General features: G+C 43.6%; 1 protein-coding gene across 1 annotated transcript in view; it reads right to left on the minus strand.

Annotated features, from left to right (window-relative positions):
* Positions 1–24,339, minus strand: part of ANKLE2 (ankyrin repeat and LEM domain containing 2) — a 115,210-nt gene extending 90,871 nt beyond the window's left edge. Inside the window, exons 1-3 of the mRNA XM_085633366.1 lie at positions 24,061–24,339; positions 5,886–6,371; positions 1,544–1,738 (exon numbers count right to left, since the gene is read on the minus strand). Of these exons, the coding sequence (XP_085489492.1) occupies positions 1,544–1,738; positions 5,886–6,371; positions 24,061–24,235 (856 nt within the window). The 5' untranslated portion in view covers positions 24,236–24,339. The remainder of the gene's footprint in view (positions 1–1,543; positions 1,739–5,885; positions 6,372–24,060) is intronic.
* Positions 24,340–25,359: the final 1,020 nt, after the last annotated feature.

The following is a 25,359-nucleotide window of genomic DNA, read 5'->3' on the forward strand; positions in this document are numbered from 1 at the left end:
AATTTACCGAATCGGTAAAATTACCGATTCGGTAATAATACCGAATCGGTAATGTTACCGAATCGGTAACTTTTCCGAATCGGTAATTTTACCGATTCGGTAAATTCCGAAAGCAAAATCGAGATGTAGGGGGAGTGTGTGTGTGTGTTTATGAGTCGGTATTTACCACCAACTTGTAGTTGGTGGTAAATAATGAATGTATGTGTAAATGCATTTTTACGCGCGTAGCAGTGTGCAATGTGGCATACATACATGCCCTTAGGGCATGTATGTGTGCCACATGTGCACACATGGCCGAATCAGGGGTGCAACAGGGTGTCAATGTGACACCCTGCCACCCTTGTATGTGTTCCCCCCATTACCGAATCGGTATTTACCGATTCGGTAATGAGGCATACCTTCCCATCAATGGGAAGGTATGCCTCATTACCGAATCGGTAAATACCGATTCGGTAATTACCGACTAGTAACGATTCGGTAAAAAATACCGACTCATTACCTACATACCAGTTACCACTTCTAAAATACCGATTCGGTATCGTTCGGTATTTTAGAAGTGGTAACTGGTATGCTACCTACATGAGGCCCTAAGTGCCTTGTTTTGTAGCAAATCCTGTGCTCTTCAATAGAGAAATGCTACAACGTTATCATTGTAGGGAAATGTCCGAAGATGCTAGCATTCCATGTAGAATGTGCCCTGTGTTTAGGCTGTACTTTCTTCAAGCACTTCAGACTTACATGAATTACAAAGTTTTGGAATGTGGTTAGTGCATATTTTGTGGTAGGCCTATTCACCTTTTCCTGATACATTTCGCCAAGTAATTCTCCCCTGAATATAGGGGACCCTCATCCCTCTTTAGCATTTATGTTCTTCCTTCTTTGTGCTACGTCTAAAGCCACAACTGCCCTGAGGCTTCCACCTAATCCACCTTTTCCTACAATTGTGATCCTTAACCCCTTCAGTGCCCATGACGAGCTGGACTCGTCATGGGCTGCGGTGGCGCTGTGCCCATGACGAGTCCAGCTCGTCATGAACTCCGCCCGCTAATGGAAGGCGCGGCACTGGGCGGGGAAAGGGGCGGGCATGCAAGGGGTTAAAGGGCTTTGTTTTCTTGCGTCAATGGTTTCTTCCTCTGCACCCTCACCTAAGGTTTTTAATTAATCAGTCTTCTTGCAATCGACTCTTGCTGTGAGCTGCCCCACCCTTCCTTTTGGTTGTTCTACTTAGGTGTTTGTGGGGTGTCAGGCGATGCAGTTGAAAAGAATTGAGTACAGTAAAATGAGGCACTGTTTAAAATGCGGCACTGGTCTGCCAAAATGTTCACCAGACAGCACAGACATTATTAGGATTTGTGTTTTTCTACTAAAGTGACAGACACAGAATACATAATTTTAAAGACATCAAGATTTTTTTTGGAGGGGGGGGGGAATGGGGGGTGGGGGGGAAACCAAGTGATGCAATTGCAAAATTAGGGCAACATGGTTTTATATAAGAATTTTGGCACCCTAAGTTCCAATTTCACTTACTTTTGGCACAACTCACCTCTATTAAAAACTGGCCCCAGCTTAACAGGTGATGATGTCAGACAACCCTTGCTTGGTGATGGGTAGTAATCACATAACCCTTTAGCAAACTTCTCTGCATCTTCTCTACAAGTAAAAGCCTTGAACCGCGAACCCTTCATCATCTTTACAGCCTGCATGGCTTCTTTCTTGTCCACATACACGTGTACTCCATCTAATTGGGAGAAATAAAACTGCATTACCAGCATTTTCAAGAGTACACACATTCTTCCATTGCTTCTATGCTTAAAAGTACCAAAAGGAGACCATATTAAACACGATATATTGCAAATGAGTTCTGGTGAGGCTCTTACAGTAAAGAAAGAAAAAAAGATTGCAGCCAAAAAATTTAAAAAAACTGCACCTGCCTTAGTGTCCAAAACTTTCAATTTCTGGTACAAATACCACTCAAATAACTATGTTTTCGCAACAAACATGGAAAAACCTGGCATACATTGTTTAATAAAATGAATGTCTGTTGGGAAGAGTTTCCTAGAAAATAAGGGTTTGTTTTTAGCAGATGAACACTAGCTTGACACATAATGCAAATCCTCATAGGCTGCCGCAGAAGTCTGGGGACTTGTCCAGCAGCAAGAGTCGGAAAATTGTTCAGACACACCTTGTTGTCTTATGTCCTCAATTGCCAAGAGGGGTATTTAAGGAACAAATTAGCAGGATCCACAAACGCCCTTGACACCGTATAGCTGTATGTACAGAACATAGAAAGCCCCAAGTAAACAATAACGAGGCGAGCATTTTCTGTTCTTGAAGGTAACAAGAGCAATGTTAAGAACAGTGAGAATTAGACGGAAACTGTAGTAGACCGGTATGCTGCTGCAGAAGAAGACTAACATCAAATAATACATCACAATGGATTGTTCATTTTCAAACATTTTCACCCATTAATAAGTGTTCACTTATTAATAAGCTGCTTAGTACTGGTATGCAGTCTGTTTCAATGCGCCAAGAGAACGGATGTCTTTTATATTAAACATAAGGCTTGAAAGTGCAATGGTTATTAGACTGATCAGCAATGCAGTACCTACTGCTAGCGTTTATGAACAAATAAAAAAGGTGCTCGTTTCATGAAACACAAAGAGTAAATGTGGTGTGTTGACCCCACAAACATTCAAATGCACCATTTACCGATTAAATGCAATTCTCGGCAGCAGGTATATTAATCCACCGTGCTGTCTTACTACCTGTTTCACCTTTATATGCTTATTTGTCATCACATACTTTTTGCAATATGGTAGGAATATTAGATCACCTTATGGCCATTTTTCTGGCATGATGGGATCGTTGGTGGAGGGATGGAGTAAAGGAGATTGCTGGATAGCCATGAACTTTACTCCAGATGGCTCTAAATACAGCCACCTTCAGTCAACAAATGTGGTATTGGGGCAGTATTTTTGTTCCCGGTTTGGACAGCATAGGTGTCAAACAGACATATTGCTAACAATATACAGAGTATATTGCTAACAATATACAGAGTAGGCTTTAAATTAGCCCCTTTCAACCAGAGGCTATTCTTGCAGCCACTTTGTCAATCGCATATTGGCTACAAACAATGGAGTATATTTAATGCTTGCTATTGGCTGGTTGAGTGCATCCTTCCATCTCCACTCCAGTGCTTGCATTAAATTGCACGAGGGGCCACTTTACAACTACATCCCTCTCTGTTGGCTCACTACCATCTGTCTTGCAATAATGTGCTCACACTGTGGTTACCACATTATACACAGCTCTACTGGCTTTGCAAATGCTGGTTTAATCTTGACATAATTTCAATGAATTATGGAACAAGTCCTGCTCTGCAAACACAGCTTCTGCTGCCGATTGTGTTACAGACCTGCGTAACCCAAGAACAAGGCATAAGACGTGTTAAAAGGCACTGATTGTTACTAATGCATTGCCAAATTATTCAATTTGCCCATTATTCTAACTATGGAAGACTAGAAGAATCTCCAATGGATTAGAGTAATGGGAGTTCCACTTTTCCTGGTGCCTAACACATGAAGTTATTTTTGCACTCTGAGAATGAAAAATATTAAAGTGTCAGACTAATGCTTTGAGGGTTTCCTGTGAGTTTATGAACGCTGTATGAAATACCCACATCTAGCGAACATTGCATCAGGAAGCTGAATATAGAAGTCAACCCTCTGGAGGCTTTTAACCATGGTTACAGCTTTTAAAAGTGCAGTTATAATTGGAACATTAACCCCAGGGCAAAAAGGGCTTGGTAAAAGATTTAATGTTGCTTATGCTATAACTGTTCTCAATAAGGACAATCACCGGTCTTGACAATAAAGTGAACCCCCAAAAAGTAATATCAAGGAGATTCAAACATGTTAACTACTGTACCGAGTAGGTAACAAATGCATTTGGCTCGTCACGAACCTAATAATAATGTAAAAAGAATACCCTGGGACCTAGAACAGCAGAATTATAGCTACAGCCAGGAAGTACACACAAGCATTCTAAAGAACATAAATCAATGCATACATTCAGCTCAAATAGCATTTGATAATGGGCTTAAAAAGTGTTGGCTTGCGGGCCCTTTATTATATTCTCTTTATATAAGATTTACCTTATAGTGTCAAATCAGCTCATTCTTATTACACAACTATAAATGGCTCCAATTTAAGTGGATTATTTGCATAGGACTTGTCCATTCTATACTCGTCTCCAATAGGTCCCCCGACAAAAATTACTGCTTTAGAAAAGTACTGCATTGGCAATAGGTTGGGGGTTGATATCAATAAAACAGAGGTGCTGGCATTTGACAAGAAAGACATCAATGGTGTCCGAATAAGCATTAAATTAGAGAAGATTGAGTAAAATTGGATCCTTATTTGGAGCTCGTGTTTTAAAAAAACACTTCAAAGTGGTCAGAGCTCTGGGGTAGCATAGAAACCAATGTTTGCTGTGACATTGATGGCTTTATGCATTTTAATTCAATGCACTCTTATTCAGGCCATCCTCTTAGTAACATAATTTCCAATAAATTCATAACAATGGTTTTTTATACCTCCGACGTCCAGACTCAGAGTGGTGCGCTGAGGTTAAAGAGGGTAGAGAAGTGAACTCTCACCTCTATAAAAACACAATATCAAATGTATGAACCTCCAACAACCCAGCTTTCTCTCCTATTTCTATTGGACTTTAAACTTGCATTTGACCATGTAAAGAGCTCTGCTGCCTATAGGCTAAGTTAGCTCTAAAGAAATACCATATACACACCTATTCTTAAACCTCTCATTTTACCAAAAGCAACTATGATTCGGCTTTACATTTGGGACACGGGGTCTGTTCTTTAAATATGCTGTGTCGGATATGGACCTTTAAGATTTTGTTAAATAATCAGAAAACAGTCGGAAAAAAATTGTTAAACTATTGCTTGGATGCTATCATTAACTTAGATGATAAAAAAGTTTTCTAATCGGGTTGCCTCAATAACTGAACCTATAGTTTTGGATAGCAATTCTTTCTTAAGTGTAAATTAAACCGCTGTCATTTTTAAGAACATGCTGGATGGCAGATAATACATGTATTGACGGGAAACGCTTTGTAACACTCTGTGGACTGTCTGTGGTGTCAAATGACATTTACCCGTACACTTCTCACTACTGGTCAGTTCCTGGAGCAAAAACTTCAGAACACCTTGTTAAGATGACCCACTGGGATTAACCCAGGTTGACAACTTAAGGTAGTTATCGCACATATCTAGAAGAATTAGAAAAACGTTGCCCTATGCGAAGAATTGTAAATCGACAAGTGCATATTTTATTAAATTGTCTGTGATTGTATGCACAGCAGATGTTTTTGACCATTATTTTTCAAACAGAATATCAAACAAAGCTCTCAGGAAATCGAGTAATAACCCATATGCCGAATGTGGAAGCTGCTGCTCTGTGTGAATTTTCATGACAATTATCTATAAATCGCTAAATGTGAGGTGGACTGTGAATGTTCGGATTATTACTGCCATTGTTTTATTTCTGGGATTTTATAACTCAATAAAATCAATAAAGATAAAATCTTAACATATTTACATTTATTTATTTAGGGTGTGCAATGAAAATGCGCTGGGCAGACCATGTTCAACTAGGTTTGTATTCTGATACTTTAAAAAATACACTTCAAAGAGATAGGGGACATTAAAACTGTGTATAATTTAAGAGTAGAGAAAGGGAAGGTGTGAGATAACCAAAGTAATGAAAATAAACGGGCAATGACAGACTATCAAGAAATAAGGTGTAAATATAGTTAATGATGAGCATTTTCTAGCAAATCAATGCTTCAGTAATTCAATACATTACCATTTCTAGCCAGAATATCATCAAAAACTGGACAGACTCCATAATATAGAGAAGCCTCTGGAAGTGGTGCCTGGACACACTGTTGTGACTCTGGTGTTTTTTCCACCTTGGCAGAACTCTCTTGGTTCTTAAAAACCTCTTCCTCTGGTGGGTTTAGACCCACACTGTACCCAAAATCTCCATCTTCAGAGAAGTCTGCTGCCCAGGTCCGGCAGTCTTGGTGAAGAAGAGCTGGCAAACACCCCAGGCCGTCAGGCTGATTACAACTTGATGGTCCATTGGATGATAAAAGTTTCATAGACACAGACTTTTCAGTACCAACGCCTTGGCGCTCCAATAACTCCCGAGCCAATTTCTTCTCAAAAATGAATCTTGTGGTGCTTGTGATGGGTCCACACTTCAGTCCAGCATTCACAATTTCCTCACGGAGTTGATCGGGATTTAACTGTTGAAGCCGAGTTAGAATGACATCCATTGTTTGCTTCACTGAAAAGAGTGAAAATGAAACAAAACATTAGCACCTGAAGAATAAGAGTACTTAATTTGACAGAACGTGCATTTAAAGAACAGTGCCCTAAAGAATTTGTTACTAATTATTTTATCAGAAAATACAGAAATGATAATACCAGGGCATATTGCACACAATTTAAGTAATTGCAAAGAGGTAACATTAAAAGAAATCAACTGGAAGCAAGTTACTATTTTTTTTCCATCTTTTCTACTGCACGTTACCAACAGCAACGCTGGCAAAAACATTTACAGCACATGAAACTGGACAGACCCTACAAACTTACTTTAAAACCTTTTCTCACCAAGTCAATTTAAACTGGCATCGGTGGTTGTACTAAGGAGACTTGGGAACAGAGGCTTAAATGTATCTGAATTCAATTACACTATTTTAATTCTAGACTTTGCATTTACGATGCATCACGTAAAAAAGAAATCTGAACAAAATATGACAGTTTTTAGGGCTCGCCCCTAGCGATGCAGTGCGCAGCAATGCTCGCGCAGGCGCGAGGCCTTTTGTGGAGGGTTCCAAAACGGACCCTGGAATCGCACACGCTCGTGCGATTCCTTTTGTGCTACGCGATTGGCCTTGGTGTGCGTTATTTTTTTATAAAAGACTGCACGCAATTGGCAAAAGGCGGCCGCATTGCTCCACCCATTGGCCTATTGGTGTCTATTACGCGCTTGGTGCGCGTAATAGACACCAATAGGCCATGGCTCACAGTGGCGCGCGCAACACTCGCGGGCTTCTTTGGTTTTTTTCAAGCGGAAGTGAAAGCGAACGCTTTCCCTGCCGCTTGTTGAAAGTGGTCGTGGCCAATGTGAGAGGGTGTATGTCCAGTCATCGACCACATAAATCTCATGCTACCAAAATATCGTGGCCAAGACCTCGAGGGCCAAATTATAGAGGTAAGTGCAATTAAAGTGCCAAAATCGAGCATATAGAGGGTTATACACCCAGCTTAGAAAGCACCCCCCCTCCCCCCCCCCAACATCCGCTATGGCTGATCCTATCCAATTCTGCTTTATAATGAATAAATGCACAATAGCGCTTATTGTTTTTGAAACCTAGATTGCAGCAAGATACAATTTCGTCTTTACTGAACTCTACATTTTTTGCAACAGTAGTTTCGCAGGAAGTTTGCCATCAGTATTCATTTTGGAATGAGAGGATATTTTTTCTGGTCATTCTGCGGGCCATTTTTGTTTTGTGTATGGATGAGGACTGGTATGCAATCGTTTTGTCTTTTGTAATGTTGAAGATAGCGCTTACTACTCCGGACAAGGCGTTTTGCCCACATGCATAGGCTACATCTCCTCTTCCTGGAAGACCCGATACGCTGAATTAAGTACATAGACCAAAAACGCTACAAGAATTTAGTCAGTCAACTGATCTCATTCCAGCAGGCGCACAAGATTTTTCAGCTCCATCAATTAGTTTTATTGTAATGGGGACCTTACCAAAAAAATCTGATAGTAGCCTGCGGGGAAGGGTGGCATAGGAACTTTTTTTAAACAAATATCCCTAGTATAGGACTCCCAAATCATTAGTTTGATGCATGGGACCCAAAGTGACTTGTGTGTGTTTACAACCAGCTTTCGCCAGACACTGAACCTTTTTGATCCTTCCTTCTGTTTGTATCTGCCACAGAAGCTCATTAATCACTTAAGTATACAGTGTTACATTTGCTAATAGGTTTTTATCATTTTCTTGTAGCGTAGCCAGGGTGTCGAGGGCTCTAGTGCAAGGAAGTGACCCCTGCCTGCTGCTTCATTATAAAATATAGCAACAATCAGGGTTCTGAGGGCCCCACGTGCCTTTGGGCGTCGGTGCCACTGCACCTGCTGAACCAGTAGAAGCGATGTCCCCTAAAAACATGAGTGCACTGTGGCTTCTTCCCTCCGCAGCATTGGCTCGAAAGCCACGGGTGGATGGGGTGTCTGTCTCGCATGACATGTGTCGTCTCAGAGTCCCCTCTATTTAGTACCAGTCAGGCTGTGAAGCTCTCCACTGGCAGGGAGGGAGCCCTCTGTTAAATCCAGTAATGGAATAAATACCCTATGCAGCCTAAGTGTCCAGCGGTAGCTGTTGGTACACAGGAGTGTGTTTTGCTGACTGGAGCGGGAGGCAGGCTTGTTTTGGTGAACTTTCTGTACCACGGGCGTGCTAAAACTTTTCAGCCTGGCCAGGGCAGGTCAAAAGTGTACACTATGCACACCAGCTCAGGGCGAGCCTGCGCTGTATTTTTACAGGACAGCCCGGTAAGCAGTTCTGGTCCTCGGCTGGCAGCACGTAGGAAAAGGCAGACAAAATAACACGCACACACCGACCCCTCCCACACATACACATCTCCTCCGCCCCCACACACACCACCCTCCCCCCCACTCACACCACCCTCCCTCCCCAAAGCTTCAGCTGTCTACAATGCGTTCACGTCTTGAGCCACACAGGCAGTAAAAATTATACATACGAGTGTAAGTATATATACAGACTACGCCGAAGGAACCAACTCCTGTGACTGCTTCCAACACAATTTTTACCTGTATTTCGGAAGATGGTTTAAATTGGCGGATGATTTTAATCTGGAATAAATGATTACAACGGCAAATCGAAAGCACACCTGGAGTTACCGATCGGGTAGCAAAGTTTACATTACGGGTAGCCGGATAGGTCACAAATTAAGAGCAATGACCGAAACGTAGCCCTGCAGGGAGAACATCTTGACAGCCCAAGAACAGATGGGTTATAAATGCATACTGGAGTTGGGGCTGCATGGCTGTGAACTGGCCCTAGGCAACCAATCGTTTGAAGGGTGACTTCCATATAGTGCGGAGTCGAGTCCATGCCACTTGAGTATGCTGAGACGTGTGTGTGTTTTTTAACTTCTGGGAAAGTGAAAGTCCGAGCCCGCCTTATGGTAACTGGTAAAGGATTCCCTGTTCTTCAGCCCCTGAAACCCAGAGGACTTGTATAGACTGGAGAATGTATCCCATGCATGGGTCGTCTAGACTATGACAAACCCCTTGTATCGAAAGTGATTTTTTTACGATTAGCGGAGTTTCAATTGTTTTTCCTTTTTAAAATTCGGTTAAATGTAAAAGAGGTAGTTATTTATGCATAACTTATGCAGACTCCTGGGACGTTGGAGTGATGCACAGCTCTTGAGAGGCCACTTATAAACACAGTTAAAGGGAGTAGTTTATTGATTGGGGGGGGGCAACAACGCCTATGTCTTGCCTACGCCTCTGGTGCTTTGACTGCTAGTTCAAGATGGTTGAGACGGTCACGTCATGAGTAATTGAGCAGGAAGCTATCTGACCCTGCAAAGAGGTTTTGTTGGGTTGTAAAGAGCTATCCGAGAAATCTTTTGGCCCTGTGTGACACTGTCACAGAGAGTCTCATCTAGGAGTGGATTCTAAGGATGCTCGCATTTGGTAACCCTTAACCAACGTTGTTTCAGAGAATGTCTTCCCCTATATAAAATACCTCTCATGCATCGTATAATTTTGTGCAAGGAGAATTTACTAAGGACAAGTTATCTTGGGCGTCCTTGGCAATTGCTTCGATACGGAAACCACAGGTGGAGGAAAGGCTTGCTTTTACTCCACGTGTAGCTAATGAAACCTTGTAAGGATTGGAGCCATTTGCTCACTACTCTGAACTTGCACTCAGTGACACTTTGTCCATGTTGTTGTTCGGAGTTGTTTTACTCTGCAAACATGGAGCTACACTCTGGAATATCTCGCCTCTTCAAGCAGTAATTTGGAAGGCCGCAACATAATATTTTCTAGATATGACCATTATAGATAATGTAGGAAGGTGATGCCAGGAAAGTTTTTATTGCTGGTTTCAGGTGGAAAAATCTGGCCCTAGCAACTCACTCAGCCCATATGGATGAAAATCCATCGTTATGCAGTTAGTGTAGAAAGTTGATTAAGTATCGTTAGGCATAGCTTTTATAGAATCCGTGCTGGCGCCTCTGCCACCCTCCTGATCTCTACTGGTTTAAGTTTCATTCAGGTACGGTAAATCCACTTAGCGATCATCAGCATGCAGTTTGTGCATGCTGCTTTAACAGAACTCTGTCGCTCAGTTGGAGATTGGCAGCAGGTTATTGTTCACTGTAGCTGCTGTGGAATACAAGAGTGTGAATTTTGCAGAGCATTCCGAACCAAGATCGTTCCTGCAGAGCACACCCTGTCCTCACTTGAAAGTGGCAGCATTCTGCTTTTCACAACTGCTTCATGTTAAGTGGGAGTAAAGTCATCCGCCTCAATTTTCATTTGAGGAAGAGTAGCTTGTTTATCCTGTGTCGTAATATACTTTTGGATTTCCAATCTACATATTTGTCTGAAATGGCACATATAGCATTCCGAGTATCCAAGCCCCTCAGTTGGATTGACCTTTGACACGAGTTCCTAGAAGTGTTTGAACTGCATGCCAAACCTGAATTGTCCCTTAAAGATAGTAAGCTTGGATTCTTAAGTTAGTATGTCTTGGTGGAAAATGAGACGATATAGGGTAGCTTCAGAATTAGCAGCTTTGATTTGTAGCAAGCATGATCCTTTTCTGCTTATTCCTTCTTTAAACCCTGATATGATTCCAGGTTCAAGAGTCTGTATGGCTGCTCCTACTCTTCATTTAGCTGTTTAGTTCTGAGATCAAACTTTGGGAGTGGGAGTCTGAATTCTTAGATCCTGTTCAGATGGTTGCCTCGTGGAACCACCACTGGAACTGTTAATGTTGCCAGGGTTAGGTCAAACAGAGTGGGAGTTTCTATTCAGAGTTCTTTTGATAAGAACTTTATATAGTAGATGTTCCTGGTAAATGTAAAGAAAACTTACACAATGCAACCGAAAACTGCAAATGTGTGTAGCATATCTGAACATTTCGATTTTAATTAAATATTGGGGAGAGGAGTTGGCCTAACGGCTAGGGCGCTCGTCCTCGGACCTGGGGGAAACTGGGTTTGAGTCTCGGTAATGACGCTAAACATCCTGTGATTCTGGGCAAATCAATTAATCTCCCTGTGCCTGACAAAAATGAATGTGTGTCCTCATGTAACGTAACTGGTGCTATGTAAAGCACTCTGATACCTGATTGGATTTGGGTCAAGTTCGCGCTATATACAACTCTCCAAAAAATAAAATAGGAAAATCGGGCTCTTTTTTTTTAGTGCATGGGAACCGTGGGCCACCATGTCCCATGATAGATTTCCCCCTCACGTTTTTTTAAAACACCAAGTAATATATCCCTGGTGATCACCTGTTTGTTATTATTGATGCACAGTTTGATGGTTTTTTTTTGTACATTTCGTTGTGCAAGCTTGTTAAATTCAAATCTTTATTGCATTTAAAAATAAACTATTATAGCACATCAATAAAGCAATAACAATTTCACTGAAAAAATCATAATCCTGAGTATATTGATTATTTGTTCATTATTAGTCGTGAAGTATCTTCAAAACATGCACTATCACAGTTATAATACATCAGAGTGCAATCTCTGTATAAAAACCTGTTTCTAGTTTCCTTATTACAGTTAAGATGTGACTGCTAGTCATCTGTAATAAAGAAATGATGTAGACGTTTATCTGTAATAAGTTCTTACTTTTGAGTTATAACATAATGCCTGCTGCTAGAGCCAACAGCCAAGGTGAAAGGCAGGTCGTGGAGCATCATTGCAGCCGCAGTTAAAACAAGAAACAAGCATTTGCAATGCAATTGGTCTCGCATTTGCGAGAGCTTGAGCTAATGGCATTGTAAATGACAATGCCTTTTTCATTTATGTGTTGATTTTTAAAAACACATAAATGAAAAAGGCATTGTCATTTACAATGCCAAAAGCTTAAACTCTCGCAAATGCAAGACCTATTGCATTGCAAATGCTTGTTTGTTTTATCATGGAAGAAGAAAAACATATAGGAAACCAGGACTTTTCTATTTAAGATCCAGGATGCTCGTGGGGACACCATGGAAGTACAAAATATAAACAAGAAGAGATCTTATGAGTCCACAGCTGCCTAAATATGTCAAAGTAGCAGACAACTGAAAAGGTAAATGGCTTGACCAGAGCAGCCAAGTGAGTGGTAGAGTTAACATTTTAAAGTTATAACTGAAAGCATTTCAGATGTCTTGACAGTTCAAATGGACCAACGAAAAGCTTAAAGCCTGATGCTCTACTGCCTCACTTGACAATATGACAATGTATCAACAGAGATATATATGGAGACAGCACATATACTTGCATCTTCTGATAACCGACTGCAGTCATGCAATGAGTTCACATGATTAATTTTGGACAAAGGGGTACAGTTTATGGTGACACAAGAAGCTTTTAAAGTGTCAGTCAGCATAACTTAACCTCATCACTGATGAGACCGTCAAGCCAAGCCTCCCTCTATGATAACATTTTAAACTGTCTGTTATTCATTCCTGTGTCCAAAAGCCCACAGTCTCATTACTTGGTAACAAAACAACAACAATCTTAAATGTTCAATAAAACCGGATGCTTAAGAGGTTATATTATATTTTGTGTGGGTTTTGTAAACTCATGAGTACCAAAAAGGTGTCTTGGAACTCAGTAGTGAGAATGCACTGTACAGAGCAGACAGAATTACTAGGAGTACAACCGTGTTTTCAGGAGCTTACAAAAATGGAGAAGCGGAGTCTACGGGTGCAAATGAAGAGGAAGAAAGTTACAAGGTTTGGCTGCAGATACTGAGATGGTCTTGCTTCCTAGGCTTGTGAGGCAGAACCTAGGTGTGGTCAGCAGTCTAGGTGTGAATGATCTAAGAGTCAGAGGGATCATATGAATTTACAACAGACAGCTGGGACTCTGAAAACCTTGAAGAACAAATATACAAGTGAACATAATTCACTTTTTGAAGGGCAGCCAGCGCAAAGTGTTCAGAGCCATTGTGCAGATTAATGCTTAAAAAAAAAAGGATAGAACAAGTCCGGAAGCTGTATTTCGGAGTTGCTGCAGACTGATGAAGACCAAGAACAGAGCACCTAGGAATAGTGAGCTGCAGTAATCCAGTGTACTCAGTATGGCTGACTGAACTACTACTAAGCGAGAGTAACAAGGGAAATAGGTGAGAATTTTTCACAGCAGTCTGAATAATATAAGTGGCGGCGAGTATGTTCACCAGGGTAGTTAGAGAGAGGTTATTATTAAAAAAAAGTCACATATTTTAAACCATAGTGGCAGGTGTGAGACTCAGAGGGGTGACCAAACAGTCAGCGTACGCAGTGAACAAAGATTCAGTGTACGGAGATTTGGGAATCCAAGACTAGGAATCAACATGATTTCCATCTTTTCTGCATTAATTTTGAGGGAGGGGGGGTGGTGGGGGGGGGGGTTGCGTGCCATCCACTTTGAGTTTCATCATACGGTCCTTACATTTGGGGAAACCTTGATGGACAGTTTCATCAAGAGATAAGACTGTGTGTCATCAGCATAGCTCCAGGGTTTGAGTCCAAAGACGTGGATGAGACATTAAAGCTAGTCGGGCTCGGTGTGGCAGAGTTTAAAATCCTGCTGAAATAGTGGCATGCTGACAGTGAGGTGGCCATCCAAAAAATGTTGTGCTGAAGCACTGACTTTGGCAGGCTTGACCTGTCAGATCATTTCAGGAGAACAAACTTGAGGGTTAAGTGGTGGTCAAGACCAGAGGCGCTCACCAACATTCCACCAGGAGGGACCATCAACAAAGAGCAAGGAGTTAGGGTCAATGCATTCATAGCAACTGGCAGAAGGTACAAGTATGGCCAACATAGAACAACTTGTTAGTCGTTTATTATAGTGCAAGGTAGAAAAAAGAACTTTAATCTGGGTGCATCAAATGGTTCCTCTACAGCAGAGGTTTTCAATCTGTGGAGTGCAACCCCCAGGGGGGCCCTATAGTCATGAAAAAGGGGGGGGTCGCACATTTCCAGGCCTCACTGCTGCCTGTAATCCAAAATGTGCTTTTCCTTTTGTAAAAAGAGAACTGTCTGGGTGTTTCATTCTGATTGCTAAAATATTTCTGCTGAAGTTAACTGAGTCTCCTGTGCTGTGGAAAAAAAAAAAGGAGAGGGGCCAGGCAGACTGGTAAAACAATCCTTCACACCAGGGTGCCTGCTTGACTGAATGAAATGCAAATGCAGCTATGAGTTAATCTGCAAATGTAAAGGGTGCTTGGGAAAGGTAATCACTCCAAGCATTGCGATTGAAAAGATTTGTTTTTTTCCCAGTGGTAGTAGGAAGAGTTAATACCTGGGCTGTGAAGTCGTACTTTTAATTGTAACTATTTACACAGTGCTTAGTACCCCTGAGGAGGGTTGAAGGGACAGTTATGCAAAAACAAAAAATTGCATTACTTATGTACTGGTATTACTAAAATCTACATTTTGGAAGCTCCATTTTATCCTAAAATATTTTATTTAAAATGAATTACACATTTGCAGTGCTTTCTGTCACAGGCTGTGACCTCGTAGCACAAACAATTACACAAATCCCTATTCTTCACTGCACCAACCAAACATAAATCTGTGGCTCTCTGGTTACAGACACAGACCTCTGCAGTGCATTAACTAATAGAGGTTTCATAATGTAACAGTGCATTTCCCACTGAGTAACATCTTTTTAAAGTGTATTTTTCATTTAAGCCATCCATTATTTTATATGTAGCTACCTAATTATGAAAGTTCTAACAAATGAACAAAATATTTTGAGGCGTTTGTGCCGCTGGAGCGTCACTTTTTTGAAGCTCGGCAGCGCAAGCGTCTCAATCATATCTATGAGGAGACGCAAAGTCACCCTGCGTGGCTTTGCATGGCCTCATAGATATGGAGTAAAACAAAGCAGTGCAAGTCGCTGCCTTGCCTTACTCTGTGTCAAGTACGCATTCAATGGGCATTGCGGTGGATGTTCCCACGCAACACCCATGGATTTTGACGCTACCCCAGATTTACAAAATCATCCAAACCTAGGGCAGCACCAAAACCTAATGCCTCCACACAGCAGGCATAACAGGGAGAAATGTTTTATTTCTCCTCATTATTTCCACTTTCCATGTGTGCTGGAAGGTGCCCCTTCCTGCACAAAAACAATCCTGCCAGATCTGGGGGACTTGGAATAAAAGCAGGGGAATGATATACATGCCGTTTGACAATTCGCCCTTACATGGGGGAACAATGAGGGTTGGGAAATACTACACATGCTACCGATAACTTTATACATATTGTAACCGACGCGTACCCTGCAATGTGAAAGAATTGTATTTGTTAACATGTACTGTAACAATGTTTCATTAACAATAGTTGCTTTGCTTCCAACTTTCAATAAAAAGAACTATATAAAAAAAAAACACATTCTTGCCTATGTTGGCACAAGGCAGCAATTTGTACGCCAACACAGGGGGAAAGGGCAGGAATGTATCATATTTCATAAATAAAGTGCATTCCTGCCCTTTCACATGGTCATAGGGCAGCGCCGCAACACAACTTGCAGCGCTGCCCTACGCCAATTCCTCATAAATGAGGCCCTGTGTTTTTAGTCACACTTTTGACTACGCCCCCACGATCACTGACCTCTGCTTTGCTAAACACTGTTTAATATTATTTTCCCACTGTAAAAATGATTTGTTGTGGGAATTGGGAGCATTTACGATTGTCGATAGTGGTCAGAAATGAGTACCAAGTTCTATAAATTTGTGTCAGGAGGGGGTTCTTACGCCGCAAAGATTTTGACGGGGGGGGGGGGAATCCCTGGTCTGCTCGTTACCCACCGATACACCGCCAAGGAGCTCCAACCCCTGGATCCCAGAATAAAAACAACACCTGCTGCACTTCCGCTATGCGATCTACCAAAGAACCTTTCACCTGCCTCCAATGCCGCTTCTCCTGCAACACTGGATCCCTCGCCACTTCCACCCTGAAGACCACAAACAACCCGGAAGTGCTCCAATGCATCCTGCGCAAAGCCCATTCCCTATGCAAGCACAGCGTGAAAATCTGTGACACCATTACTACCGTCTCCCCTAACGTCGCCTTAATCATCGAAACCGGACTCAACCCCGCCTCGAACCCAGACGTCGCGCCAGCAAGATAATACACCGAGACCGCATCAAACACACACAGCGGGGCATCGCCATCCCCCTCAGGGATACCATTCGATGCATCGCCTCCAACGACGACTCTACACCTCTCATGAAACACCTCAACTTCCAACTACAGACCAAAGCCAAGAGCACTATAAGGGGGACCTCGACCGGCTTTCTGCGACAACCCCTCCAAACTCATCACTCCCCTAGCCATCAACTCCCACCACTACGTCTTTCTTGGCTACCTCAATTTCCATGTCACCTACCCCAATTTCGCCAACTCCACCTGTCTCTTGGAAAACCTGAAAAACATGGGCCTCACCCAATTGGTTACCAAACGCACACACAAAGCCGCACATACACTGTACTCCATTTTCAACTCCAGTGACAGAATCAAATTCAGCCATGTCATAGAACTCGCCTTGACCGACCACACCATCGTTCACTACACCATCTCCGACGCTCAGCACACCATCCCCAAGCATCACAGCTCCACCCAACCGCAGCTAGGGCAAGGTAACAGAGTCAGTGGACACAGGCCCTCAGCGCCACCCAACCCGAAGTTGCTGCAGGCCATATCCAGAACTTCTATGTATGGATCACCAATTACACTGACAGAGTCACCCTGATGAAACCAGCAAAACAAAAACCAAAAAAAACTAAAAACAAGCCACCAACTACACCCCAGACCTCAGGACCACCAAGCACAACTGTTACCGACTTGAGAAACAGTGGTGCGCCACAAGGATCCCCTCTAACAGAACAGCTCACAAAGCTGCCTTGAGCTAATACCACCAGTGCATCAAGGAAGCAAAGAGGACAGCCATCACAGCCCACCTCAATACAGCAGCCAACCACATGAAAGAACAATTCAAAAGAGTCAAGGAATTCTCCAACTCAGCAGCCACAGAGAACACTATCCACCCCTCTCAAGAACTCTGCAACACCCTCTCAAACTACTTTCATTGCAAGATTTCCACCATCTACAACAACTTTGACCCATAAATATTGCTCTCAACCAGCACACACCAGCCAAATGTTCACCGCTTTTTCTCCGCTCCCTGCCCCCATGTTTTCAACCTCAGAACCAACCCAATCAGCACGGAACCAACCAGCATCATAAACACCTCTATCACCACAGCACCTTCCAGGACAGATGGAAACATGCAGAGGTCAGACCAAGTGGCGTAATGAAACTTAAAGGGTCCCCCTGCAAAGTGCATGCAGGAGGCCCCCCACACTTTGGACCCAGTCTGGAGCTATCAGGCCAGGTACCTGCCAGTGCCGGAGGGGGCCCCCCCCGAGCTCAGGCAGGCTTTAGTTTGGCCACTGGTCAGACCCCTCCCAACGAAACCCTCCGCCGACCCCAGCGAACTAAAAAATTATCAACAAATCTCCTTACTCCCATACCCTGCCAAAGTACTCGAGAAAACCCTCAACAAACAGCTTACTGAATAGCTGGAACTAAACTACCTACTTGAGCCCTCACAATCAGGATTCCATGCCAATCACAGCACTGAGACCACCCTTATCGCTGCCAAAGACAACATCAGAACCCTCCTTGACGGCAGAGAGACTGTGGCTCTGATTTTCCTTGACCTCTCTGCTGCTTTCGACTACATTTCCCATCACACCCTCATCAACAGACAATCGCATACAGCAAAACACCCTCAAGTAGATTGCCTCCTTTCTCACAGGATACACACACAATATCCGGCTGCCTCCCTTCACCGCCAAACCCAAGGACATCTTATGAGGCGTACCCCAAGGATTATCCCTCAGCCCCACCTTGTTCAACACCTACATGACCCCCCCCCCTTGCAGACATCGTCAGATCCAACTGCCTCAACATAATTTCCTACACAGACAGCACAACTCATCCTCTCGCTCACCAAGGATCTCTACCACCAGAATTAACTTCTGCGACGCCATGACCAATGTAGCCCACATGAAGGGAGACAACTGCCTTAAGCTCAACTCCGACAAGACTGAAGTACTGATCTTCTGGAAGAACACTTCTGTATGGGACCACAGCTGATGTCCAGCAGAACTTAGACAAACACCCACCCCTATAAACCATGCATACAACCTAGATATCATCCTCGACAGCAAACTGACCACGAAATGACGCAACTCAGTCGCCTCCACTTGCTTCCACACCCTTCGCTGAATCTTCAGATGGATTCCACTCAACACCAGAAAGACCGTCATACAGGCCCTCGTCACCAGCTGCCTCGACTATGTTAACACACTCTACCCAGATCCTCAACAAAAGTCCAGACCATACAGAATGCTGCAGCCAGACTCATCCTGGATCTCCCCAAACTGACCCACATCACCCACCACCTCAGAAGCCTCCACTGGCTCCCCATCCACAAGAGATGCCAGTTCAAGATCCTCACACACCTTCAAAGCTCAGCGCGATCAAGAACCATCCTACATCAACCATCAATTGAACTTCCACCTACCCGCAAGACTCTTACGCTTCTCCTCACTAGCCCATGTGCACACCCCCTGCATCAGTCGCAGATGTAGCGGGAGCCGCTCCTTCTCCTACATCGCCACCAAAAGCTGGAACAACCTACCCCAGCATCTTCAAACAGTACCCTCACTGGTGGACTTCAGGGAGAAACTAAAAACCTGGCTCTTCGACAGAGACATTGCATCCACAGCGCCCAGATACCCCTACGGGTGATAGTGCTGCACAATACAAATGCTGATTGTCTATAAACACAGAATAAATGAGAAGATAAAAACAAGATTTAAAGGCATCTTTAATGCTCCTTCACTTCGTGAGTGAACAGAACACCTGTTTGTCAGCTCGCCCGAAGGGGCGAGTAGGCCCTAAATATAGCTCTCCTTAATAAAATCTGACTCGCCATAGCGAGTAGATTTGTTGAGGCAAGCACTATTAGCAGATGCTGTAAGTTATGGACAAAAAGCTGATTCCTCAGGATCACACAATTTTGGTCAATTGTAAAGCCCAGATAAGCCAAGTCTCTTATTTCCAAAGTCAGCAAAACAGCCATTAGAGCCCATCTACGAGAGAAAGATTAGGAACCACTTGATATTACCCTAATTAAATTTAGTAGTGTATAGAATACCTCAAATTTACTTTTATCTGGCAAAGGATGAACATAGCTGAGTCTGCTTGTATCCATTAGTTTATTATATGCTAGTGGCACAAATAAACTGTGCAATTCATGCAAGTGTACAGGCTGTTGATAGTGTGTTTTTCACGACTAATACTTATACTGAGTTTTTAAAAAAAATGTTTCCCACCTAAATCAAATTTTTTTTTTTTAAATATTCCCTTTAAAGTATGCACAAATTTAGACTTGGTGATGTACTCTGTAATATTCCATTTTTAGTGTCAGGGGCTCACTTTACCTAGCATTTGTGGTAGCCTTGCACTGTTGTAATTCAAAAAGCATTCAATTCATCACACTTTTTTTTATTACTGTAACTTCAGCATTTATTAAGGAAATAATATAATTACGAATGCCATCATAATATTAGGGCTATTTCTGTGATACCATCATTCTGTTAAAAAATACATTTAAAAATATCCACACACAGCAGTCACCAAACCGGTTTGCCTCCTGGCACAACTGTATTTTGACAGCATGCGAGAGCATGTTGTAATAGATGCAGGTTCATTTTGCCACATAAACAGGGTGACTAAGGAGGAAGCAGCTCCCTTTCGCCCCAGGAAATTATTGACCTTGTTTCATCGAGTTTGTTTACGCTTCACAATATTCCAAAAAGCAACCTAAAGAGTATTAAACAACTTGGGGGTTATTTCAAAACTGCACGCTTTGCTTTCACACAGAAAGAAAAGCTGACTGACCCAAACTCTGACGCTTCACTATCTTATTACAATGGTAATGTAACTTGTGAAAGGCTAGTGTCAGCGGCAAAGAATCCGAGGTGAAAAACAAGGGCGCAAAAAGTGCCATCAGTTTGCCAAGAACAAAAAGGGATCAATTTAAACAGTTTTATATAGCGCTGGCTAGACCCATAGCTTGAGCGCTTTACAAGGGTTGGGGAAGAAACAAATTGCAGTATAACATTATTAAGAGGAGGTAAGATGCAAGACAATGATAATAACAATATGTCAAGAACCATAAATACATGAACACGAAAATAAGAAATACATTTAGGCAATAACCGATCTTGAATAATTAAGCTAGCTTGGGTGAATCAGGTCTGAGGGGGGAAAAGTGTGGGGATATGGAGGAAGTGAAGCGGGTGATCGGAGAGGTGAAAGCATTAAGGCGTGGGCAGTAACTATAACAAAGTTGTGGAGTTTGTCTGAGAGATACAAGGGGGTGTGCTGATTCAAGGCTTTAGGCGTAATGCAAGCATTCTTGTAGGTGGATCTGCCTTCGATGGGAAGCCATTTGGAGTTATTTGAGGATGGGTGAGATGTGGTTGAACCGCTTATAGTCAGAAATAAGTCTTGCCGCAAGGTTAAGGGCAGATTTGATTGGGGCTAAGTGGGCTTTCGGTGTTCCAGAGAGGATGATATTACCATAATCCAATCTAGAAAGTACTAGTGATTGAACAACTAATTTAAAGTCATCAGCAGGAATGAAGGGTTTAATTTTCTTGAGGTGGAGAAGGGTGAAGAGAGCGTCTTTGGCCGTATTTTTTATGTGGGGAGAAAGGCTGAGGTTGTGGTCAATGCTAATTCCAAGGGATTTAACTGAGTTAGAAGTGGACAAAGAGCAGTTGAGAGCTTTAAGGTCAGAGATCCAGAGTTGGATGGGGAGCTGGTTGTTTTTAGGAATGAAGAGAATGACTTCCGTTTTTTTAGGGTTGAGTTTAAGGTGGTTGTGCTGGAACCAGTGTTGAATCTTAGTGAGGGCATCATTGAGGTGCAGGATGTCAGCTTGGGAATTGATCTTGTAGTAAAGCTGGGTGTTGTCAGCATAGAGGTGGTAGTCGATACCTGCTTGCTTGAGGGTGAGGGGTTCCATGAAGAGGTTAAATAGAGAGGGAGAGAGAATATATCAATGGAATATGTGACAACCTTCGCCACCAGTAATTACTTTAGACCTCATTTTAGTTCATTCTTTTTGCTCTGTGTACTACCATAGTGAGAGTCCAATCATATGCAGATCCATCCTTGCCCCACCCACTCCAAAAAATTAATTCCAACTACTAGATAAGGCCTGCTGTGCCTCATCAAGCCAGAGTTATTATGGAAGAATGAGCTACGAAACCCACACACGAAGCGGAAAATAAAAATTGTAATGCCTCAAACAATCTCAGCCACTGATAACTATGTTAGATCACATTACTGTTCGCTGTTTTTCTGCTTAGTATGACTCTACAGGGATGAGACAATTGTTTAGAAGTAATCCTCGTCGGTTCAGGCTGAACTTTAATAACAAGACCCAATATGTGTGAGAAACGTTGCCGATTATGCCCCGTAGGAGGGACGTGGCCTAACAGTTCAAGCTGAACTTCCTTTTTGGGGACAGGCCAAGACAGATTTATATACGGTTAGCATTTGCCTAGTCAACACAGTGACCATATGGCACAGTCTTTCCACTCTCCACCTGAAATGGGCCTCCAACCTACAGAAGACACACTGGAACCTTTCAGGAAGTGTCAAAAGCAGCATGTTCACCTGATAGAAGCCAAAACTGTCCCCTTCCATGATGTGTCTCATGGCACTCTGTCCATATGAAAAGTACCACAGTGACTCCTTTCCGATGTGTCATGTGGCACAGTCTGTCCACTCTCCGCCTGAAATAGGCATCTCCAACCTACAGGAGAGCCACTGACCCCTTACAGGAAGTGTCAAAATCTACCTGAAAGGAGTCAAAACTGTCCCCTTCCATTATGTGCCATATGGCACAGTCTGTCCACATGAAAGGGACCACGGTGGCTCCTTTCAGATGTGTCATATGGCACAATCTGTGCATTTGAAAGAAGCCACACTGCCCCCTTTCATTGCGTATTGTACTGTAGACGTCCCCATTTCAATGGAAAAAACTGCCACATTTAATTGCGTGTCGTCCTGCACAGATCCACACCTGAAAGGAACCACGCGGTCTCCATTCAAGAAGTGTCATAGGCAGAGCCTTTCCACCTCACAGGAGCGATATCAACTCCGTGTCATACTGCACAGTCTGTTCACACTGCTCATTTTCATGAAGTGTCATAGGGCACAGCCACTCCCCCTGAAAAGGACCACGCTGTCCCTTTTCAGGAAGTGTCATAAGGCACAGCCTCTCCCCCTGAAGAGGACCGCGCTATCCCCTTTCAGGAAGTGTTATAGGTCAAGCCTCTCCACCTGAAAGTGACCACTCTTCTTCTTTCAGGAAGTGTCTGTCCACTCTGCTCCTTTACATGAAGTGTCATACCGAACAGTCTGTCCACTCTGCTCCTTTACACGAAGTGTCATACTGCCCACTATGCTCGTTTACATGAAGTATCATACTGCGCACACTGCTCGCTTACATGAAGGGTCATACTGCGCGCACTGCTCGTTTAAATGAAGTGTCATACTGCACACACTGCTTGTTTACATGAAGTGTCATACTGCGCACAATGTCCACTCTGCTCCCTTACATGAAGTGTCATATTGAACACTCTGCTCCTTTACATGAAGTACCATACTGCACACTCTGCTCCCTTTCATAAAATGTCATACTGCTCACTGTCCACTCTGTGCCTTTACATGAAGTGATACTGCACACACTGTCCACTCTGCGCCTTTACATGAAGTGTCATACTGCACACACTGTCCACTCTGCGCCTTTACATGAAGTGTCATACTGCACACACTGTCCACTCTGCGCCTTTACATGAAGTGTCATACTGCACACACTGTTCACTCTGCTCCCTTTCATGAAGTGTCATATTGCACACTGTCCACTCTGCTCCTTTACATGAAGTGTCATACTGCACACTCTGTCCACCCTGCTCCTTTACATGAACGGTCATACTGCACACACAGTCCACTCTGTTCCCTTTCATGAAGTGTCATACGGCACACTCTGTCCACTATGCTCCTTTACATGAAGTGTCATACTGCACACTCTGCTCCTTTACATGAAGTGTCATATGGCACACTGTCGACTCTGCTCCTTTACATGAACTGTCATACTGCACACTCTGTCCACTCTGCTCCCTTTCATGAAGTGTCATACTGCACACTGTCCACTATGCTCCCTTTCATGAAGTGGCATGACACACTCTGTCCACGCTGCTCCCTTTCATTAAGTGTCATATTGCACACAGTCCGCACTGCTCCTTTACATGAAGTGTCATACTGCACAGTCTTTCCACTCTCCTCCCTTTCATGAAGTGTCACACTGCACAGTCTGTCAACACTGCTCCCTTCCAGGAAGTGTCATAAAGCACCGCCTCTCCACCTCAAAAGGACCACGTTCCCCCAGTCCTGGTGGTGCCACACCCTACAGCCGCATCTACTCTGAAGAGGCTGCATTACCAAGAACGCCCGCTTCAAGGAGGGATCGGGCAATCTCTAACTGTGTGGTGTCCAGTTATTCAACCCATCCCACCCGAACCCACACCTCGGACAGAGGCCAACCTCCTCTCACCTCGCTCCTCCCTCGGCTCGGGCTCCTCGTCCCTCTCCGGGGGCCTGGACGCCTCCTCGGTGCCCCGTGAGCGGAGCCGAAACAGCCATGCCGCCGCGCAGGCGAGTACGGTGACGAGGAGAGCCGGCCAGGCCGCAGCCCAGTCGGCGGAGAGCCAGGCCGCTGCCGCCTCCATTCACAGCGCCTCTGTCTGGTACCAGTGCCTCCTCAGAGGGCTCCCTTGCGTGCACTGATGACGTACATCAAACGGGCCGGACCCGCCCAGGACCCTTCCAGGGGCACTACTTTCCAGGCGCCTGACCATTGGGCAGATTCATGACAGGCACCACGAAGGCAGCCCCTGGGTCTTTGAGGGCTGTGACAGACGCGCACTAGCGGCACGGTTACCATGACAACAGAGTAGTTGCCTGGCAAAGCAGCGTCCCTGTGCCACGGCAGTCTATTTATTTATTTTTATTTCCGTGCAATTCTGTATTGCACGCAATGACCCGAAGGCATTTATTAGCGTTTTACAACTGTAGCGGTATACATTGGTGACCCGGCGAGTTCCAGTTACAGTAATTAAGTTCGGACGTTAACATCGGTAGATGTGTGCAGGAGTTATCAAATGAGGCTATTACAGCAGTTGGTCAAAGGTCCATAGTTAGGCATCAATTTAGATGATGGGGCCATCTAAGGAAGGTAGTCAGATCCTGGTGGAGAGAGTACTTAAATATGGTGGAGGGTGATTAATCAATGTGTCTGTCAAATAGGAGGAGCTTGAGGTCCTTTTTAGGTCTCGCCTGTGCAGCTCTCATGCGCTACTTAGGAGGGCCTTTAGCCGTCGCTCTGCTCATTTTCAAGCACACACTTGTGCTTGTGGCGGCATCCACCTTGCGGGAGCGAGCAGCGGCGCACATGCTAATTGGCTGTTGCTCGCTCCCGCAAGGCGGATGGTGCCACAAGCACGAGTGTGCTTGAAAACAGCTGCTGTCACACGAGCGTGCACACCACACAGCTCGCATGTTGGTGACTTGTTTATTCTACCTTTTTCTCTCTCGTTCTTATTTTTATTGTTTGCATTGTCTTATCTCCTTGCTTGATTTTAACTATTACCTTATCTCTATTTCTACTTATTTATTTTCCATTATTTGGTCTTTGTCTCTCTCGTTCCCTTTATTCCTTTGCCATTACTTTACTAAGTTCATGTGTCTCGTTTCCCTCCCTTACTTTTCTTTTTTCTTCGTTTTTAATTTTCTTTTCTCACTTTAATTACGATTATGTTCACCTTTCTTACATCACCATTTCCCTCTCTGTGTT

The sequence above is a fragment of the Triturus cristatus genome, chromosome 11, assembly GCF_964204655.1.
Source record: "Triturus cristatus chromosome 11, aTriCri1.1, whole genome shotgun sequence".
In the NCBI taxonomy this organism is placed as follows: Eukaryota; Metazoa; Chordata; class Amphibia; order Caudata; family Salamandridae; genus Triturus; species Triturus cristatus.